At 46.7% G+C, this 18,551-nt stretch overlaps 2 protein-coding genes and 1 long non-coding RNA gene across 8 annotated transcripts in view; 2 read left to right on the top strand and 1 right to left on the bottom strand.

Moving 5' to 3' along the window:
• Ankrd6 (ankyrin repeat domain 6) overlaps positions 1-6,415 on the top strand; it is a 171,503-nt gene extending 165,088 nt beyond the window's left edge. For all 5 annotated transcript variants that reach the window (XM_015994185.3, XM_042270958.2, XM_076564024.1 and 2 more), the window contains 3 exons: positions 617-730; positions 1,895-2,021; positions 3,658-6,415. In XM_015994185.3, the coding sequence (XP_015849671.1) occupies positions 617-730; positions 1,895-2,021; positions 3,658-4,202 (786 nt within the window). In that variant the 3' untranslated portion in view covers positions 4,203-6,415. The remainder of the gene's footprint in view (positions 1-616; positions 731-1,894; positions 2,022-3,657) is intronic.
• A 3,530-nt stretch (positions 6,416-9,945) lies between these two features.
• Positions 9,946-11,741, bottom strand: Lyrm2 (LYR motif containing 2). Its single transcript, XM_006975291.4, has 3 exons — positions 11,635-11,741; positions 11,162-11,302; positions 9,946-10,789 (listed from the first exon to the last, which is right to left on the bottom strand). The coding sequence occupies exons 1-3, from the start codon at positions 11,677-11,679 to the stop codon at positions 10,709-10,711; spliced, it is 267 nt and encodes an 88-aa protein (XP_006975353.1). The 5' UTR covers positions 11,680-11,741; the 3' UTR covers positions 9,946-10,708.
• Positions 11,742-11,895: 154 nt separating this feature from the next.
• Positions 11,896-17,578, top strand: LOC121827193 (uncharacterized). Of its 2 annotated transcripts, none has more exons than XR_006069334.2 (3): positions 11,896-12,005; positions 15,206-15,307; positions 17,442-17,578. It is a non-coding gene; the product is annotated as an uncharacterized LOC121827193 (long non-coding RNA). The 2 variants fall into 2 exon arrangements; XR_013049039.1 differs by lacking the exon at positions 11,896-12,005 and adding an exon at positions 14,089-14,206.
• Positions 17,579-18,551: the final 973 nt, after the last annotated feature.

Below are 18,551 nucleotides of genomic sequence, written 5' to 3'. Positions count from 1 at the left end.
ACCCCTTCTGGAACTGGTACAGCCTCACTGTGACAGTCCGTGAGCATCACCAGTGAGTCCTTGTGGGTGGCTCCTTCTAGCTTCGTTCTCTGTTTGGGGCCTTGTCAGATCAGTGAGCTTGGTCTAGCGTGGGAATTGGGGCCCTACAGGAAATGTTACAAGGCCCCAGAAAGGACTTTGATTAAATGATGGCCGTCACTTGTTCTCTTAAGCAATCTTTGAAATAGCTTCTGGTCCTTTTCCATGCATGCTTTGACTGCCCTTAGTGAAGCGACGGGAAACGCATCCACTGGGGTTTTTAGATAGTTGTTCTTATGATCGCTTTGGCTCTTACGTTCCAGGACCTATCAGAATCCCCACCTACATTTGCTTATGCTGTGTATTTCTGTGAACTCGTGGTCTATTAAGCACTCGGGACTTACGATGAGGAAAAGGGACAACAGTGACCTTACAGGAAGTGTGTGCAGGAATTCTGAAAAGCTAGAGTTTCATACTGTGAAATTAGGATGGAAGGAGCCGTTGGCGTCGGCTGCCCGTTGTGTGGACGCTCCTCGTGAGTAGAAGCCAGAGTCCATTCTTAGATCATTTCAGCATGCTCTGTCTCCTTGAACCCTAGATGTGTGTTCTGGACAAACTGATGGTGGAGCGCCTGTCGGCAGAGAGAACCGAGTGCCTGAATCGCCTGCAGCGGCATGCGGCCGCCGAGAAGCAGGAGGGGGAGAAACGGCAGGTGAGTTAGCCAGGCCTCCACTGCCGAGGCGTGCATGTCTACCGCGCTGGTCCAGGTCTAGCAGGTCCGAGAGGCTGAGGGTGTGAAGACCGTTTGCATTCCGCAGCCTGTGGGTTTTGCAGCCCCGGTCAAGTTAGTAGCCAAGAGCAGGTAGTCCTGTCGGAGGCTCTTGCTGAGTCTGCTGGAAAGGCCGTCTTTGCCAGAGTCAGTTCTGGGATCTGGCTGGTCATCAATTTCCTCTTCAGCAGTCTACTGCCTTTCCAGGTCAGCAGGAATGGGATGAGGGCTTGTGGGTTGGTGGGAGCAGCCAAACCCACCTGGTGTGGAGGATGTGCAGGGCGTGTAGGCATTTGAGTGGTAGGTGACTCACAGCCTTGGTTTGGTGAGGTATAACAGTGGGAGGATGAGTGATCGCTAACCTTCCGATGTGCCGCTTGTAACCTCAAGTGTCATCATTTAAAAGTTCACTCCTGGGGACTCGAGAGTTGGCTTAGTGGTTAAGTGTGTCCTGCTCTCCAGAGGACCCAGCACCCACACTGGCTTGTTCACAACCACCTGTAATTCCAGCTCCAGGGTACCTCACTCTTCTCCTCTCCAGTGCGACATGCACACGTGTGGCATACATTCACAGAACACACACACACACACACACACACACACACACACACACACACACACACACACACACACACTTTTATCAAGGGGTGGGGGCAGGGAAAGAGAAGATGGGCATGACAAGGCACATGTGTGGAGCTCAGGACGACTTGAGGAAGTCAGTTCTCTGCTCCTACCATGTGGGTTCTGGGGGCTGAACTGAGATCTTCAGACCTGGCAGCAAGTGTCTTCACCACTGAGCCGTCTTACCAGCTCGTAAAAGAAATCTTTTAAGATAAATGTTTAAAGATTATTTTATTTATTTATGTGTGGGGGTGTTTTGTCTGCATCTGTGTCTGTTCACCACGTGGGTGCCTGGTGCCCTGGGATCCCCTGGTACTGGAGTTAAAGACTGATATCTGGGTGCTGGGAGCAGAACTCAGGTTCTCTAGAAGAGCAGTCTGCTCTAACCACTTAGCCATCTCTCCAGTCCCCCAAAAGTTCATTCTTGAAGCTTTAATTCAGAAGCCTTACCAAATCCAATCTTTTGTGTATTGTTTGTTAATTTAGGTATCCTTGGTGGACGAATTAAAAGCCTGGTGTATGTTGAAGATCCAGAATCTGGAGCTGAGGCTTTCTGGAGAGTCTCGGACCTGTAGAGCTAAATCCACACCATCTCCTTGTGACTCCTCTCCAGGTGACCCATGCACAGGGAGCGTCTGTCAGACAGAGACCTACTCCCTGTCCTTCCTGATCTGAACATTGTGCATGCACCAGAGCTGCAGCAGACACAGTGAGGTTCAAATGTTAGGAAGTTTCCAGACATGTGAGAGTGAGGAATAAGATAAGGGATACTGACGTGTCCTGATGTATGACCAAAAGCAGCCTGGGGAGGAAAGACTATTCGGCTTAAATATCCCAGGTCACACTCCATCAGAGGGAAGTCAGGGCAGGAACTCAAGGCAGGAACCTTGAGACAGAGACCATGAAGGAAATGATGCTCAGCTTGCTTTCTTTTACAGCCCAGGACCACCTGCCCAGGGGTAAGAGGACCCACAGTGGCCGGGCTCTCACACATCAACCATTGATGAAGAAAACGCTCTCACAGACTTGTGTATAGGCGATCTGATGGAGGCGTTTTCTCAGTTGAGGTTCCTCTTCCCAGATGACCCTAGCTTATGTCAAATTCACAAAAACCAACGAGCACAATGGGGGTCAGTGGATCCTGAGGATGAGGGGTGATGAAGGACCAGCTTTCTTCCGGGCAGGCCTTTCCCGTCTTTGGTCCTTCTCAAGGAGCCGTTTGCCTTTACCTAACCCTGCAACCTTTCTGAAGCAGTGGCCTGTGTCCAGAGCTTGCCCTGGGTGGTAAGACATGCTTTAAATGAAGACTCTTGAGCTTCAATAAGTACACTTGATAATGTTTAAAACTAGCATATGTCCATTGTGCAAAATGATGGTTTCATTATATTTACACACACACACACACACACACACACACACACACACACACACACACACACTAGAGCTTGGTAATTGGGTCCTACTGGGGAACTTTGATAGGTCAGAGTGCTTGATATGGCCCTATCTGTCTCCATGGCTTTATCTTCGTACCAGCAATGCTGAGAAACATCTCGAGCCAACGTTTCCTGCTAGGACTAGCTATGAGACTGCTGTAGTGAATGGAACATGGGTTGAGCAGATCAGGAGTGCTGCATACCTTGCTCTCAACCCTAAAATCACCTCCTCTCAAAAAGAGTTGCTGGTGGGGTGTGGTGGCAGATGCCTTTAATCTCAGCATTTAGGAGGCAGAGGCAGGTGAATCTCCATGAGTTCAAGACTACAAAGTGAGACCCTGTCTCAAACAAGCAAAGGTCCAAAAAACAAATTGGTATACAGGCTTATGTCCCAGAAATGAAGAGCATGGGCATATTCCTCCTCATAGATCAGCACTCTTTCTGTGTTGAGACACTTTGTTGTAAGTTTTGGCATCCTTAGGATCCAGAGACGTCTAGGGCAGACAACACAGGCTTAAGGAAAGGCCAGAAATCCAGCCTGTATGCTATTTCTGTGGCTAACATAGAATCCAAGAGAGCCCTGATGAACTAAGATAAGAATCCTGGAGATGAGGGGGAGGGAGGTAAGGAGGGAAAAAGGTGAAGGAAAACTCAGAGAAGTGGGTGAGTGGTGCCTGGAAAGGTCGAACAGTGGGTGGGTAGGTGGTGCCTAGGAATGCTGAGCTTCTGAGGGCTCCAGGGCCCTCAAGTGAGTGAGACCCCAGTTCTATGCCTAAATCTGGACATGCTCTGACATTTGTTTCTTTTTGAAAACAGCTGTAGACCAACCAGCTGCAGGGCCAGCGGGTGCTGCCAACAGCTCCTCTCAGGCTGTGAGGCCCAAGGACAAGGCGGTCAGTGCCACTGCTGCCCAGGGACAACAGCAGGGACAGCTTCCCTCGGACTGCACGGGCTCCCGGCTGAGGAAGGGCAAGGCCCAAGCAGCCTCCTGCCCCCTGACTGGGGCTCCCAAGTGTGATCCGCAGACTGGCTCCTGTGTCAACAAAGGCACTCAAACCAAGAAGTCTGGGAGAAGCGGGCAGACCAAGCATCGGGACCAGCAGCCAGCAGCCAGCAGCCCCTGTGGGCAGCAGCCGTCAGCAGCGGGCAGTGACCTTCGAGATGCCTCGCAAGCCCTGGAGCTAACCCAGTATTTTTTTGAGGCTGTTTCTACCCAGATGGAAAAATGGTATGAACGGAAAATTGAAGAAGCACGAAGCCAGGCCAGTCAGAAAGCCCAGCAAGACGAGGCCACACTGAAGGAGCACATCAGAAGTCTGGAGGAGGAGCTTGCCAAGCTGCGGACCAAGGTGCAGAAGTAACACCCGGACCCTGAGGTGAAGCAATGGGGTTCTTCTTGGGGACAGCGAAGTCCCTGTGTCCCAGGAGCTGGTGATCAGGCACAAGGTGGAACTACCTTTGAAAAAGTCACTAATCTGTTGTGGACACAGACTTCTGTGCTCTGAAGTTACAAGGACTTCACTAGTCCCACTGAATCCTGGGAAGGAAGCTTGAGGAGGTGCAGGCCTCACTCCTAAGTCTAAACTTCAGGCCAGCTTTATAAAAGGCAAGCCACACCAAGAAGAGAGGGTACGTGCCGAAGTCTAAGATTCAGTGATCTGAAGTATGTTGGAAGCAAAGATTACTCTCTGGGAACTCTCCAAGTGGTCATTCATATCCACATCAACACACCTGCTGTGCCTGGACGGTCCTAGCAGGGCCCGGACTCACTCGCAGGAAGCTCCTTTTCTCCCTTTAACTCCCAAATGCTCATCTTTAACTGGGTGAAAATCAGGTTTTGAGAGGAAATACATTTTAAGGATCTCACTGTCCAGTATGTCTTAAAATAATTTTAAAGGTCATGTAAATAAGGAGTAATATTGCTGACTGGAAATGTTTGTCAAATGAGAAAAGTTTAAACCACTGGTCAGTTACTGTGTTTTTAGCCAAAATAACTGAGCTGATTACTGGAAAAACATTCATGAACCAACTCCAGCCAGTTACCTTAGACTGCCTTTCTGAATTCAAGACTTTTGTTCTGTATTTTGTAAAGAATTAAGGCAATTTCATGGAAGTTTAATTTTGAATTGACTTCTCTCACTGAAGAACATCAAGGTAAATGACTGACTTGACATCAGAATACTGAATATAATGGACCAGACTGAGGCGATGAAGACATTAGTCAAGACCTTGGATTTCTCTTGCAATCCTTCAGATCATGGATTTTATCAGTCTCCACATGCTCCACGTATGCACAGAAATTCAGTCAATTTCCCTAAGCCTAAGAACCTAGTAACTACTGTCCATGACTTGTGACTAAAATGCTGTTCATTGAGCCAAAGAGAAGTGATGGTCTTTCAGTAATAGTATGCACTTAGCCCTTTGTCAAGCCAAGGTTTTGTTTTTCCTTGTAATGACAGTCCAAGGATAGAGACGTCTCTGTAAAAGTAACAGGGCAGATATTTTGAGTACAGAATCCAGTGAGTCGTTATTTCTTGTGACTGACCTGTCTCTGTCCTCAGCGTCTTGGGAGGTGCAACCCTTTCCCAGTCTCCTTCACTGGGGTCCTGTCTTCAGCTCACTTGCCCCTGAGCCCTGCTGTGACCCGACTGGCAACAAGATGTCACTCACTCCTGTAGGATCACCCCTGTTATACCCCGGATTATTAGGAACAGCCTAATACGAAGTGAGAGATGAACTCCTGAGCGCAGTGAGTTATGTTCCAAGCAGGAGTTGTCATTATTAGAATCCTTATTACCTCAAGATACCCTTGCTGAGAAGTGCAGAGATCAACTGTAATTGAACATCAAGTCTAGACCATGATATACCTCCTACCCATCAGAAGCAGGCAGCTTATCACTGTGAACTGGACATTTTTGTCAAGGCATTAAGCATAAAGACCAGGCTATTGAATAAGGCCGGCCAGCCCCTTACACACAGGGTTGACTTCCTAAGTGGTGGTTGGTTTGTTGTTTGGGGTTTACTGTGTACCCTAGACTGGCCTTGAACTCACGATCTTCCTGTCGAAGCCTCCTGAATTCTGGGGTTAAAGGAGTGAGCGCCATGGCCAACCCTGTTTTGTTTGTAACACTGACGTTAGGTTTGTTGCAAGTGTCCCTTCCTTCGCATTAGGAAACACTGCAGAGCTGGCGTGTATTTCCGCCTTGTGCCACGTGCTGAAACAAGCCAATAGCCCAGCTGCACTTTCACAAGTAACTGGTTATACCACATACTCGTGCAGGTCATGTTTCAAAGTGAGGCCTAAAACGTGTCAACAGCTGTGGGGGAACGTTATAAAACAGTCAAGTTGTGCATTAATGTCCTTTTTAAAAAGGAGTAACTGTTAGCACATCCATTGCACTGTAGTAAATATCTGTGATGGATGAATGTGTTAGCATCACTTTGATTTGGAGAGTCCGAAACACAAGGTTTTCATATGCGGACCTTTTTTGTTGTGTGTGAAAGGCATGTTGTCTAATGTTTTTGTCACCTTGAACTTGTGTTCTCTGTAAGCATTAAACATTGTTTCCAGTTCTGCTGGTACTCTCCTCCTTATTTACACCACTTTGTTCTGCTGTCTGCTCTCAAGACCTCCCGAAAGAGCCTGCATCCAGCCACTTAGAGCAAATGCAGCTAGTTGAAAGTCAACATCAGGTGTCTCGAATCAACACTAAGTGGGTGCAATCTGTTTCCGTGGGGAACCCTTTCATGTTGTTAATCATCAACACTAAGTGGGTGCAATCTGTTTCCGTGGGAAACCTTTTCATGTTGTTAAAGCAAGCATATTAACTCCATAGGGTACAGGATAGGATAACACCCTGAAAAAATACAGGAATGAAGTGATTTTCAGTAAACACAAATGGAAAATGATGAAAAAAGCTTATTTTAAGTGTGTGTGTGTGTGTGTGTGTGTGTGTGTGTGTGTGTGTGTGAGAGAGAGAGAGAGAGAGAGAGAGAGAGAGAGAGAGAGAGAGAGAGAGAGAGAGAGAGAGAATGAGAACATGAGCCCAGTGCCTCCTTGGCTCTGGATCCCCCCTGAGCTGGAGTAACAGGCAGTTGTGAGCTGCCCCAAGTGGGCACTGGGACCTCACCTCTGGTCCTCTTCAAGAGTATGTTCTTAACTGTTGAGCCATCTCTCCAACTCCCTAAAAAATCTAAATTTAATGTGAATATAATTTCTTAAAATCTTGTGATTTCTGGTTTGTTAGGGTGACTTTTTTTTTTTTTAAATCTCTTTGGGCCTGATTATATAATCCTTTTCTTTTCCAAGGCAGATATGGGCTGCTTCCATTTGGAATGGCCTTCTCCTTATTCTGGTTTGTGTCTCCCAAGAGTACTTGGTGTAACTGCTGTTCAAGCTTCCGCTTTCCTCAGTCACCCGCAGCAGACTGTTCTGGAAATCCACAGCAATTCGGTGTCATGAGTTAATAATGTGCAGCCTGATGGCACCTTTTAAAGGGGAGAAATGATACAGAGCAAACTGTTAAAAACTGGCCTTAGCCACCGATCTGTTACAAAGCTTTTGTGTAAAATCTTCCATTTGTTAATCTCTCTCTTTTGAGACAGGGTTTCAACTATGCAGATCTGGCTGGCCTTGAACTCAGAGGCCTGTCTGCCTCTGCATCCTGAGTGCTGGGATTAAAGGTGTGCCTTTACAACAGGACTGTTGTTGGTTCACATGCATAAAGCCAGTTATCAAAACATCTTAAATTCTAGGACAAGTTTGAGTTTGACATTCAAACAGATCACTTTGCAGGATACACTCAGAACAGTAATAGGTTGTACAATCCTGAGTCCAGATAAACTGGATTCATGAGGAGTAGAATTTCACCAGCAGTTCCAGCTGGCCAACATCTTCACTGTGGTCCTGTACCCAAGGAAAACATTGCTGAACGAACCTCATGACCCATGTTCAATTCCCAGCACCCACATGGCAGCTCACAACTGTCTATAACTACAGCTCCAAGGGATCCACACCCTCACACAGACATGCAGGCAGGCAAAACATCAATGCACATAAAATAAATCATTTAAAAAACAAAACAAAAAAACGCCAAACAAGACTTGGCCTCTAAACCAGAGGGTCTAATCAAAGCACCTAAGTGAGCAAAGTAGAACTGTCTCTCAGAGATGAAGGGAAAGCTGGGTGTTGCATTAACTTTTCCCATTGAAAGCAATCCCATCCTAAGTGTTTTACCTGTTATAAAAATAATTGGGCAGAGTATGGTAGCACACACCTGGCACTTGGCAGAGGCAGGAAGATCGCTGAGTTCATGGCCAGCCAGAGCTACATAGTAAGCTCAAAGCAAAAACAAAACAAAAAAATTGAACCCCAGCTTGCCTTAGGGCTCTTAACAGCTGTATGTGCTTTTAAAGAATTCTCTATACACTAGTTAACCATCATCATCCACATCTCATGATTGTTGTTTAGTTCCAAGATCTTAGACCTACTCGGAGTCTATAATTGAATCTGAATGTCAGCCAGACTACACAATGTAGCTGGAAGTTTCTAGGTCTCACCTGGCCCTGTGGTCCCACAGCTCGGAAGCTTAAATTAATTGCAAACTGTATGGCCTATGCCTTCAGCTTTTGCTCGCTAGCTCTTTCCTCTTAAATTAACCCATTCCTATTAATCTATGCTGCCATGTTGCCCTGGCGTTACCAGTCTGCTGCCATCTTGTTGCTCCTTGAGCACTGGCTCACATCTCTCGATTCTTGCCCTTCTTCTCTGTACCTTGCTTGGATTTGCCTCCTGGCTGTAAGCTTTCTTGCCATAGGCCAAAACAGCTTTATTTATTATCCAATGAGAGCCACACACATTCACAGCATACAGAGAGACATCCCACAGCAATACAAGGGAATACTTAAATTCCTCTCCCTTCAAGACTGTTCATAGAAAGCATGGTGGCTCACATCTACACCGCTGGCACTTGGAAGGTGGAGGATGGAGGATTAGGACAGGAGGCCTGGTTTCAAAAACAAAAAACTCAAAACTTGTTCACAAATGCTCCTTAGGTGTTTTTGCAGAGGCGGTGTATTTGAAAAACAAACAAAATTGGCTTATGAAAACATTCTGAATTCGATCACTCTCATGCAGAACTGTGCACGGGACCCTAAGGCTCCAGGAGGTGGTGCTGTGCTGGGGAATACAGGTCAAGCACAGTTTGCAACACCTTTCCAGGCATCCAGTACAGGACACGAGTCAGGTTCCCAACCTGGCATCTGCATTCAGTTGATGGGACATGGACTTCTGCTTCCAGGATAACTTCAGACTCTTCAACAAGCTTCCCCTTCCACGTATTTCACTAAATGGTGTAAAAACTTTATCTCTAGTGTCCTGATGCCAACTTTGTGATGTATTTCTTTTTCCCAATTTTTGAAGAAAGTGCAGTGTAGCAAGCATCTTTCTTGATGATTCAGTGTTCCACAAGGATGTTGGGTGCCGGAGCTGAGGAATTGTCCAGTCTTCCCTCCTCTTTTTGGTGTTTCAATGATCTCATCTCTTTAACAGCTTGAGACAGAGTGGTCACAACATACCATACTTTTGCAGTCTAAAGGTGGTACAGTAAAATCCACACATACCCTGTATCTTGTCATTAAAAACTGTCTATTGAAAAAGGCACAAGGCTCTCCTGTTTCTAACCAAAAACATTTATCTCACCTGGACTGTAAACCTTACCTTCAAAGCAGGAGAACTACAGCTCTGACTCTAGCTGATTTAAAATTTAACACAATTGTGTCTGCTGTAAACATTTTCATTAGAGTGTTTCCTGTAGCAAGTGGAGAAATCTACACTGTGAATTACAAGGCATCCCCCAGTTTTATACTAAGGGTGTCTGTGAACTTGATCACATTCTCTCACTCAAATGGATGTCAGTATATTCTTAGAATGTTCAGAATTGTAAAGCCGGCACACTCTAACTCTGTTATCCTCTGAGTCCCTCCAAGCAGCAATGTCCTATCCACAGCCTAAGGCAGTACCCACTGCAAGCAGAAGCAGAGGCAGAGGCGTTACAGTCAGTTCCTCTAACTTAACAGTGTTATCAAGGTCACCCATGGGGAGCATGAGGCAGTTCTTCACTCATTTTTATTGCAAATAATACTTTATTGTACAACACACTACATTTGATATACCCAAGTACCAGTTAATGGATATTCTGAATCCAGTATCTGGTTATCATGAAGAATGCTGAACTCATGTAGTAATGGTTGCACACACCTTTAATCCAAGCACTCAAGAGGCAGAGGCAGGTGGATCTCCGGGTTTGAAGCCAGCCTGGCCTACAAAGTGAAAACCTATCTCAAACACAAAAACAAACTCTGGATACACTTTCTATAGGCATGGCTTCGGTTTCAGTTCTCTTGGTTAAAGCCAAGACTTGCTGAAGTTTGAAGTAATTCTGTGTCACTTTTTTTTTTTTTTTTTTTTTTTGTTTTGGTTTTTGTTTATGTGCCACAGTGCCTGTGTGGAGGTCAGAGGGCAACTTTCTGTGGTGGTTTCTCCTTCCACCATGTGGGTCCCAGGAGTCAAACTCAGGTTCTTGGCTGTGGACCTGTTTGTTACAACCCCATCTTGTTACCTTTTCAAGACCTAATAGTCTGTTTTCCAAAGTGGCTGCTGATAGTCTACCTTCACCTGAGCAATGCATGGTTCCAAGCTTCCATCTTCATATCAGTTCACTTTGTAAATCGCAGCCACCGCAGTGGACATGTTAACGCCTTGATGAGCATTGGTGATTAGTGTGATCATCTTTCCATGTGTTACAGGTGCTTTGTGACGGTAGCTTTGAGCCTGTGCAAAACGCATGGAGATCTGAAAACCTTTCAGTTAAGATTTTGCTAGAGCCAATGTCCTTTCTAATTCCTTTAGCTGCATATTGCCTTGAGTAATCATCATACGGATTGTGTCCTGTAGAAGAAAGGGGAAACTAGTCACTGCTTTTACCAGGTTAACCATGGCACGGTTCTAGCATTTTATCTGCTACATTCAAGAACCAACAACGGCTGGTGACAGGTGGTAGCTCTCCATGCCCAAGGCTCTACTTTCAGTCCCTACACAAAGGCACCCCCAACAAGAAACCAATAGTGGGAAGTGCATGCCAGACGCTTGGCAACACATGCAAAGCCAGCTGCTGCTGCACAACACATTTAAAATACCGGCGGGATTCTGCAGTGATCAAAACCAGCCACCTCAGTGGCTTATTCCAAGATGTTCGCTAAACTTCACAAGTTCAACAACACAACAGGACAAAGGAGGCGGCCTCAGGAGGGTCTCGCTCACCTCTTCCGTGGCACTTTTGTTTCTTTTGAATTCTTCCCTGGCCCAGTCCTGAAGGTACTTTCGGTCAGCCTCGCTTGGAACTTGCCTAATGGCTCGCAAAATCTTTCTGTAGAGGAGGAGGACTTGTTGCCTTCTCATGAACTGCTCGGGGGAAGGAGAGATGCAAATTACAACTGAGTCCCCGCCGGCTCCACCTCAGCACACAAACTGTAGCCACAGGCGTCCCTTTGGTCCTCAACCAGACCAAGACAAAAATCTACGTCCATGCCGGCGGTCTGCTTGGGGAGAGCACACCCCCCGCCCTGGGATGCTGAGGCTGCGGGCCGAGCGAGGCTCCCCGGGGCTGTGGCGAGCCAGGTCTCGTGGAGAGTGCCTCCAAAGACCCCGGGACAACCGCACGCGAGCCGAGCTACGACCGCGGTCCCCGCTCAAGGCGGGCCGGGGGCCTGCGGGGCCGGGAGAACCCCGGGTACCTGCTTCAGCGTCAGCGCCGTGGGAGGCAAGCGAGAGGACGCCATGCCGCCTACCGAGGCAGCCGCCTGGTGCGCAGGAGCGGAAGTGGAGGGAGCCTGGGACCACGGGACCACGGAAGCGGAAGTAGGAGGACGGGCGAGCCAGGTTCCTAGGAGGCCGACGCTTGAGTCTTGAGTTTCTGCTGGGGCTTCCGCACCTGGAACGCCGCGAGGAGCCTGTCACCTAGGAGCTTAAGCTTTCCACCGGAGGGGAGAAGCTGTGCGCTTTCTGAGCACCCTTGATGTGTAACTGCAGAGACTGACCTTTAAACTAGCCATTTGACCTTGCATCCTGCACGCTTTTTTTTTCTCTGAGCTTTACCCTGCAGCCGGTAGGCACCGCGATCGCTGCGGTTCCGTGCTCTTTCCCTACTCATGGGGCCTCTGGCTTTTTTGTTTTGTCCCCCACAACACACACCTCGCAGTGTGTCATATGTAACTACTCAGAACAGCTCCAGATGCCTGTAACTCTAATTCTCAGTGTTTACTTTCACAGGCATCATGAGTAATGCTTAACGCCGTGTGCTTTTTCAATTTTTCTCTATTGTGGGAGCTTGAGGATCAAACTCGAGTAATCAGGGTTGTTGGGAAGTACCTTTACTGTCTGAGCCCTTTCAGTGGCCCTTGGGTAATTTCTTTATACATTATACTCTACGTTAACGTGTTTGTTCTTTTGAGACTTTACAGTTGTTCTTTACATTTACAGTTTCATCTTCGACTCACAGCTGTTGTAAAATTGTACTGATCAGTTCTCTTTAAATATTTTTACTCGTCTAAACATTATTTTTATTTATGGCGTAATATCAATTTAAGTTCTTTTCCCACCACTAGACTGAAAATTCAAAATCATTATGCAATCCATAACTTTCCCTGGCCATTGTGGCAATCTTTTTTGACCAGAGGGTCTTTTAGGGCTGAATCTGCTCAGGTTTGTTTTAATCTTAAACTATTATTATTATTATTTGGTTTTTGGAGACAGGGTTTCTCTGTGTAGCTTTGCGCCTTTCCTGGGACTCACTTGGTAGTCCAGGCTGGCCTCGAACTCACAGAGATCCACCTGGCTCTGCCTCCAGAGCGCTGGGATTAAAGGCGTGTGCCACCACCGCCCGGCCTTAAACTAGTATTATGTTCTATAAATTATCATTTATTTATTTATTTATTTATTTATTTATTTATTTATTTATTTATTTATTTATTTTTTTGGTGGATGGGAGGATGTGAGCATTGGAGTTCAGATGGAAAGGTATCCTGGCTGTCAGGAGCCAAGGAATGCTACAAAATCATCATAAGCTCTGCAGCTCTGCTCAGAGGAAAGGTTTCCCAAGTGCAAGTGTAACACATCTGCTCTGGCCAGCGGAGTTTTACAGCACTGCCCAGGTCCAGCCAAGTGTTAGAGCTCTGCTCTGCTGGGCGAGAGTTCCCCCAGTGAAAGTCTTGGAGTTCATCCTCACTCCGGCTCCCTCAAAAGCTGTTATAGCTGGCCTCTGCTCTGGGGACAGCGTCACACTGCACTACAGACCTCACACAAGAGATTTATTGGGAGGGGGAAAATCCAGCAGGGGGGCTGCCTCTAAGATGAGACACAACAAACTCCACAGAATGCAGAGCTTATATAGCTCTACAAACAAGGATGCTAGCCACAGGCCGTTGTCATAGGGACATAAATTTCTTGGCTCAGAGATTTATGTTTTGGATAGGAAAGCTTGTAAGGTCAATGCAGTGTCACTAAATTGACTGAAAGTAGGCCCTTCCTCTTATAAATTCTCAGTGCCGAAGCTCAGGGTACAGCATTTTTAAAAAACCATAAAACCACAGTGACATCATTGTCAGGTGTAGGTCAGGGGACCTGGTCACATTTGTTTTGACTATACAACCAGCAGATATTTGGGTTATTATATCTGAGCCATGGAAAGCCCTGAACATGCTGCCGAGGTGGATGTGACTGTTCACGGGGGGGGGGTGGGGGTGGGGGTGGGGGTGGGGGTAAGGAAGTGGAAAGGTTCCTGACAAGATGGAGTCAGCGTGAAGACGTTACCTCAGTCACTTCATTCCTCCTCTTAGTGAAGAACAGAGATCAAATAGAAATCTTTGATTTCTGTGAGAGGGCAGGTGATAGTTCCTCAGGATCATTAGACATAGGAGGAGGATATAAGGGCCCATGGGCCTGTGAGTAAGGTGTGGATTCCAGTCAAACAAGCTATGGAACCAGAGATGATTGACCCTCTCAAATCTATCATTTGTAAGGGCCAACTGCTATTTGGACGCAGTTAGGAATAACTCAATACATAAATCAGGTAATTTTTGTTGTTTTTGTTTTTTTTTTACAAAGCTATTACTTTTAGATACAGCCATTGGGACTAGGCCCACAGGAAACATGGCCAATATTACCAGGAGTCCAAAGAGAGGAAGGGGGATATCGTGACCCCATATCCATGTCCCTTGCCGGATTCCTTAGTTTCGCCTGTGTGTACTCATTGGCTTCCAGCTTTATAGCCAGAGCAGGGCTGGAGCTGGTTCCCGTGGTGTCTGGAAGGTGAGGCTGGTTTGGGTGGATTTTCAGAGTCTGGGCTTCTTCCTTCTCAGGCAGTGTGGTTTTCTTTACCTGGGAGCCACAGAATGACACCTGTCACTTAAGTGTTTAGCCTGGTGTGCTGACTGGCTCTGGCACAGTCTCTGTCTTATATTATTTAAAACTCTGTTGGGAACTCTATACAGAATCAAGTAATTACCTCTCAGCCTTGGGATGAGTTTTTTCTCCTACAAGGAGAATTGGAAGCCAGGGTAAAGGGTATGGCCACCTGAACTAGCATGCAAGTCCCATAATAGTCAGGTGGCAGGCTGAGGCACGTGGTTCCCATTGTGTCAGTTTGGGAGACATCGAGTGCAGAGTAATTTACCTCTGTCGTTCCAGACATTTAGGATACGGGCAAAAGAGCCCATCCCCCTGTCACGTGAGTGCTGGGATTAAAGGCATGTGCCACCATGCCTGGATTTTTTTTTCTGTTTTTCTTTTTCTTTTTGTTTTTTTTTTAAATTTCATTTCCTTTAAGAGTTGAACCCAAATGACCTAAGTGGTGGTTTGAATAAGAATGGCCCCCATAAGATGGGCAGTGGTGGCGCACGCCTTTAATCCCTCACACTTGGGAAGCAGAGGCAGGCAATCTCTGTGAGCTGAGGCCAGCCTGATCTACATCTACAGAACTAGTTCCACGATAGCTGAGGCTACACAGAGAAATCATGTCTCAAAAAACAAGAGCAAAAAATGGCCCCCATAAGCTCATATATTGGAATGCTTAGTCACTTGGGGTGGCGCTGAGGTTTCAAAAGCCCATGCTAGCTGGGCGGTGGTGGCGCACGCCTTTAATCCCAGCACTTGGGAGGCAGAGCCAGGTGGATCTCTGTGAGTTCGAGGCCAGCCTGGGCTACCAAGTGAGTTTCAGGAAAGGCACAAAGCTACACAGAGACACCCTGTCTCAAAAAACAGAACAAAACAAAAGCCCATGGTAGATCCAGTTCTCTCTGTTGCCTGCAGATCATTAAGATGCAGAACTCTGAGTTACTTCTCCAGCACCAGGTCTACCTGTGAACCACTATGCTCCCTGCCAAGATGATCATGGACCAAGCTTCTGAGACTGTAAGCAAGCCCCCAATTAAATGCTTTCTTTGATAAAAATTGCCTTGGTCATGGTGTCTCTTCACAGCCTTAGAACAGTGACAAGAACATGGCATACTGTTGCAAATTAAGATTACCTGTACACAGACTTTTAACTACCAATCTTTTCTGTTCCAAGTTTGTTGGTTTGTTTTGGTTTTTTGGTTTTTTGGTTTGGGAGACAGGGTTTCTCTGTGTAGCCCTAGCTGTCTGGAACTCTCTATGTAGATCAGGCTGGCCTCGAATTCAGAGATCCACCTGCCCGTCTCCCAGTGCTGGGCTTTGTTGCAAGTTTTAAGCAGATTTTTTTTCTTGGAATTTTACAGCCTCCCCCCACCCCCCAACACCTTCCTCAGGCTGCCATGGTCTTAAAAGATCCTGAAAGTTTGCATTTCAGCAAAAGCTTTAAAAGAGAGGGAAGTACTCACAGAGCTAAACCACCTGCAATTACATAAACATCTTTTAACCTCTTAGCTGTTTTTATGTGCACAAGGCTCCCTCTTCCTGCCCCTCCAAGTCAGGAGCAGCTCAGATTTGAAAGGTGCGCGCTGTGCGTGCGCATGTAACATACCCAAAAGATGTTTGTTTCTCTGTATACTGAAAAGCAGAAACAAAAGCAAGCAGCCCCAGGCTTGGTGGTGTAGAAACAAAGACAGAACACAGACCTAGGGCAAGAGAATCCCAAGCAAACAGCGGGTGAGACTTTATGGGCAGACCCCAATCCATACAGCAGGAGCTGAGCTGACTGGGTTTTGGCTTTCAGCAAAACTGTGTGCTGGAGCTGAAGGATGGGGATGCGAGGGGTCGAGATCAGGCTGAGGGGTGGAGAGCTGGGAGAGCAGAGGAAGAAAAGGCTGGGAAGGAGGGACCAAGTGAGGAGAGGCATGGAGCCTGGGAGGGAAAGGAAGAGGCAGCCAGGGAGTCCTCAGACAAAAGACAAACAGGATCTGAAGCCAGTTTCCTGGAACCATCAATATAATCCTGAAAAGGAATTAGCACAACTCCTGGACCAAAGGAGACAAGGGCAGCAGATCGCTCCCTAAAAGGTGAAGCACATACCCCAGGTTGGCTTCTGGTCACCCCTAAGTCAAAGTGAGCCTGGAGAACAGACCAGCTCTCTTTCCCCGAGACAGAACCAAAGGAGACAAGACAGAAACACTAATAACAAAAAACACTAAAAACATTTCTGCCTCTGGGCAGAAATCTGTCCAGAATGCATCCAGTCACTTACACAGTCTGGCCAGCCAGCCATTTAAAACCCAGGTCTCCCAAACACTCATGGAAGGCAGAATCAGAATCCTAGGTCCTCTACTGGTGTCCCAATATAGTATGAGAGGACAAGGGTCGGCTTCTTGTCAGGGGTTTCCTACCCAGACCTTAAGAGGGCTCCTCAGGAGGCCTGGCCTTCTTAGACCTTAAGGCTCCTTAGGAAGCCTGGCCTTCTCAACCAGAACTGAATTCGAACACACTTAATTCAGAACCAGGACTCAATCTATTTTGTCCGGGAGTACAGCAGACATTACAGCTGTCTCTGGACTTGGTGCGAGGCACGGAATGTCTTCAGCCCCCAACTCCCACCCCTACATCCTTCCTCCCTAGTTGGGAAGGTCTGGAGTGAGGCTAAGTCCTGTGGGGAGGGGGCAATTTCCCTGGGGCTTCTCAAGTTCAGATGAAAGTTACAGACTAACACACATAATAAGGCCAAATTTAGAGTCCTTCAGTAGCCAAGGACCAAGGACAGGCCCTTGCCCCACAGAGGCTCTGAGCATGGAAGCTCAGGGTACAGCATTTCTAAAGACAAAACCCATGACATTATTGTCAGTCAAGGGAACCAGGTTTTGACTATACATTCAGCAGGTATTTTGTTCATTCATCTGGTCAGAGGAAATTCCTCCGTGCGCTGCCAAGGTGGATGGGACCGTTTAGTGGGCAAGATGGCATTACCTGAGTCGCTTCAGGAGGGAGTCCAGGCAACACAGGAATAAGGGCACACTGCAGCAACTCTGGTCTGCTGTCACCAGCGGTGGGGAGGGAGGGGACAGGAGAGCCAGGCAAGGGAGGAAGCTTGCCTAGCCTTCTCATAGAGTTCTAAAGGGGTTTTCTTCTTTTGAGACAGCAGCTCCCTACGTAGATCTGGCTGTCCAGGAACTCAAGTGCTGGGATTAAAGGCGTGCGCTACTCCACCTTGCTTCTGAAGGGCTTTTCACCTGGAGAAGAGCTACTTGGATGTCACAAGTAGCAAGAAGTGGAATAAGCAAAGACAAACAATTGGTTGGAATGTCAGGCTGGAAGTTGAAAGAGCTCCAGCTGTAGTACAGTCAGAGGCAAAGGGAAGATGGATGTCCAGAAGTTACACTCAACGGATGACTAGTTGGGATTGGATGGAGTATAAAGATGTGCTATGGAATGATCCTTCTCTACACTGTGAATGTGTGTGTTGCTGTCATTGGTTGATAATAAAGCTGTTTTGGTCTATGGCAAGGCAGGATAAAGTTAGACAGTACAATCAAACTGAGGACTGGGATGAAGAAGGGCAGAGTTGAGACTCAAGCCAGCCGCCCAAGGAACAAGATGCCAGAGGATAAACCATGGACCATGTGGCAATAAATAGATGAATAGAAATGGGTTAATTTAAATGTAAGAGCTAGTTAGTAATAAGCCTGAGCCATCGGCCATGCATTTATAATTAATATAAGCCTCTGTGTGGTAATTTGGGAAGTGGTTGCCAGGTATTTGGGATTGGGTGAACAGGACAGAATGCTCTGCCTCTTTTACAGAGATGCACAGGTAGAACTTCACCAAGTTGGGCTATGCAATGTTAAGCAGATATAGACAATGCTGAGAAAGAATGGTATATGTGCCAGGTAGTGATGGCACATGCCTTTAATCCCAGCACTTGGGAGGCAGAGGCAAGCGGATCTCAGTGAATTTAAGACCAGCCTGATCTACAAAGTGAGTTCCAGGACAGTCAGGACTGTTAAACAGAGAAATCCTGTATCGAAAAACCAAAAACCAAAAAAAAAAAGAAAGAAAGAAAAAGGTATGTGTGAATATACCATATTCAAATATAGTATATTTGAATATAGTATATTAAACACGGTATATTTCAAATACACTATATTTGAATATAGTAGTATATTTAAAGTCTGTTGCCCAAGTGCAGCTCTAGTAGACATCTGAATAGTCAAACACTGTCAGTTAACAAGAGATGACCATACTTGGTCTT

This window comes from Peromyscus maniculatus, chromosome 2 (assembly GCF_049852395.1).
Source record: "Peromyscus maniculatus bairdii isolate BWxNUB_F1_BW_parent chromosome 2, HU_Pman_BW_mat_3.1, whole genome shotgun sequence".
Lineage (NCBI taxonomy): Eukaryota > Metazoa > Chordata > Mammalia > Rodentia > Cricetidae > Peromyscus > Peromyscus maniculatus.
The sequence above is the reverse complement of the archived record's forward strand: the minus strand, read 5'-3'. Positions and strand labels throughout refer to the sequence as shown.

What these genes read in the sequence shown, in the direction of transcription:
- Lyrm2 (XM_006975291.4), bottom strand. Translation starts at nt 11,679, where the DNA reads ATGGCGTCCTCTCGCTTGCCTCCCACGGCGCTGACGCTGAAGCAG. An exon ending in CGGCGCTGACGCTGAAGCAG is followed by an intron (nt 11,303 to 11,634) that starts GTACCCGGGGTT and finishes TCCCCCGAGCAG; the next exon opens with TTCATGAGAAGGCAACAAGT. An exon ending in ACAAAAGTGCCACGGAAGAG is followed by an intron (nt 10,790 to 11,161) that starts GTGAGCGAGACC and finishes TTTCTTCTACAG; the next exon opens with GACACAATCCGTATGATGAT.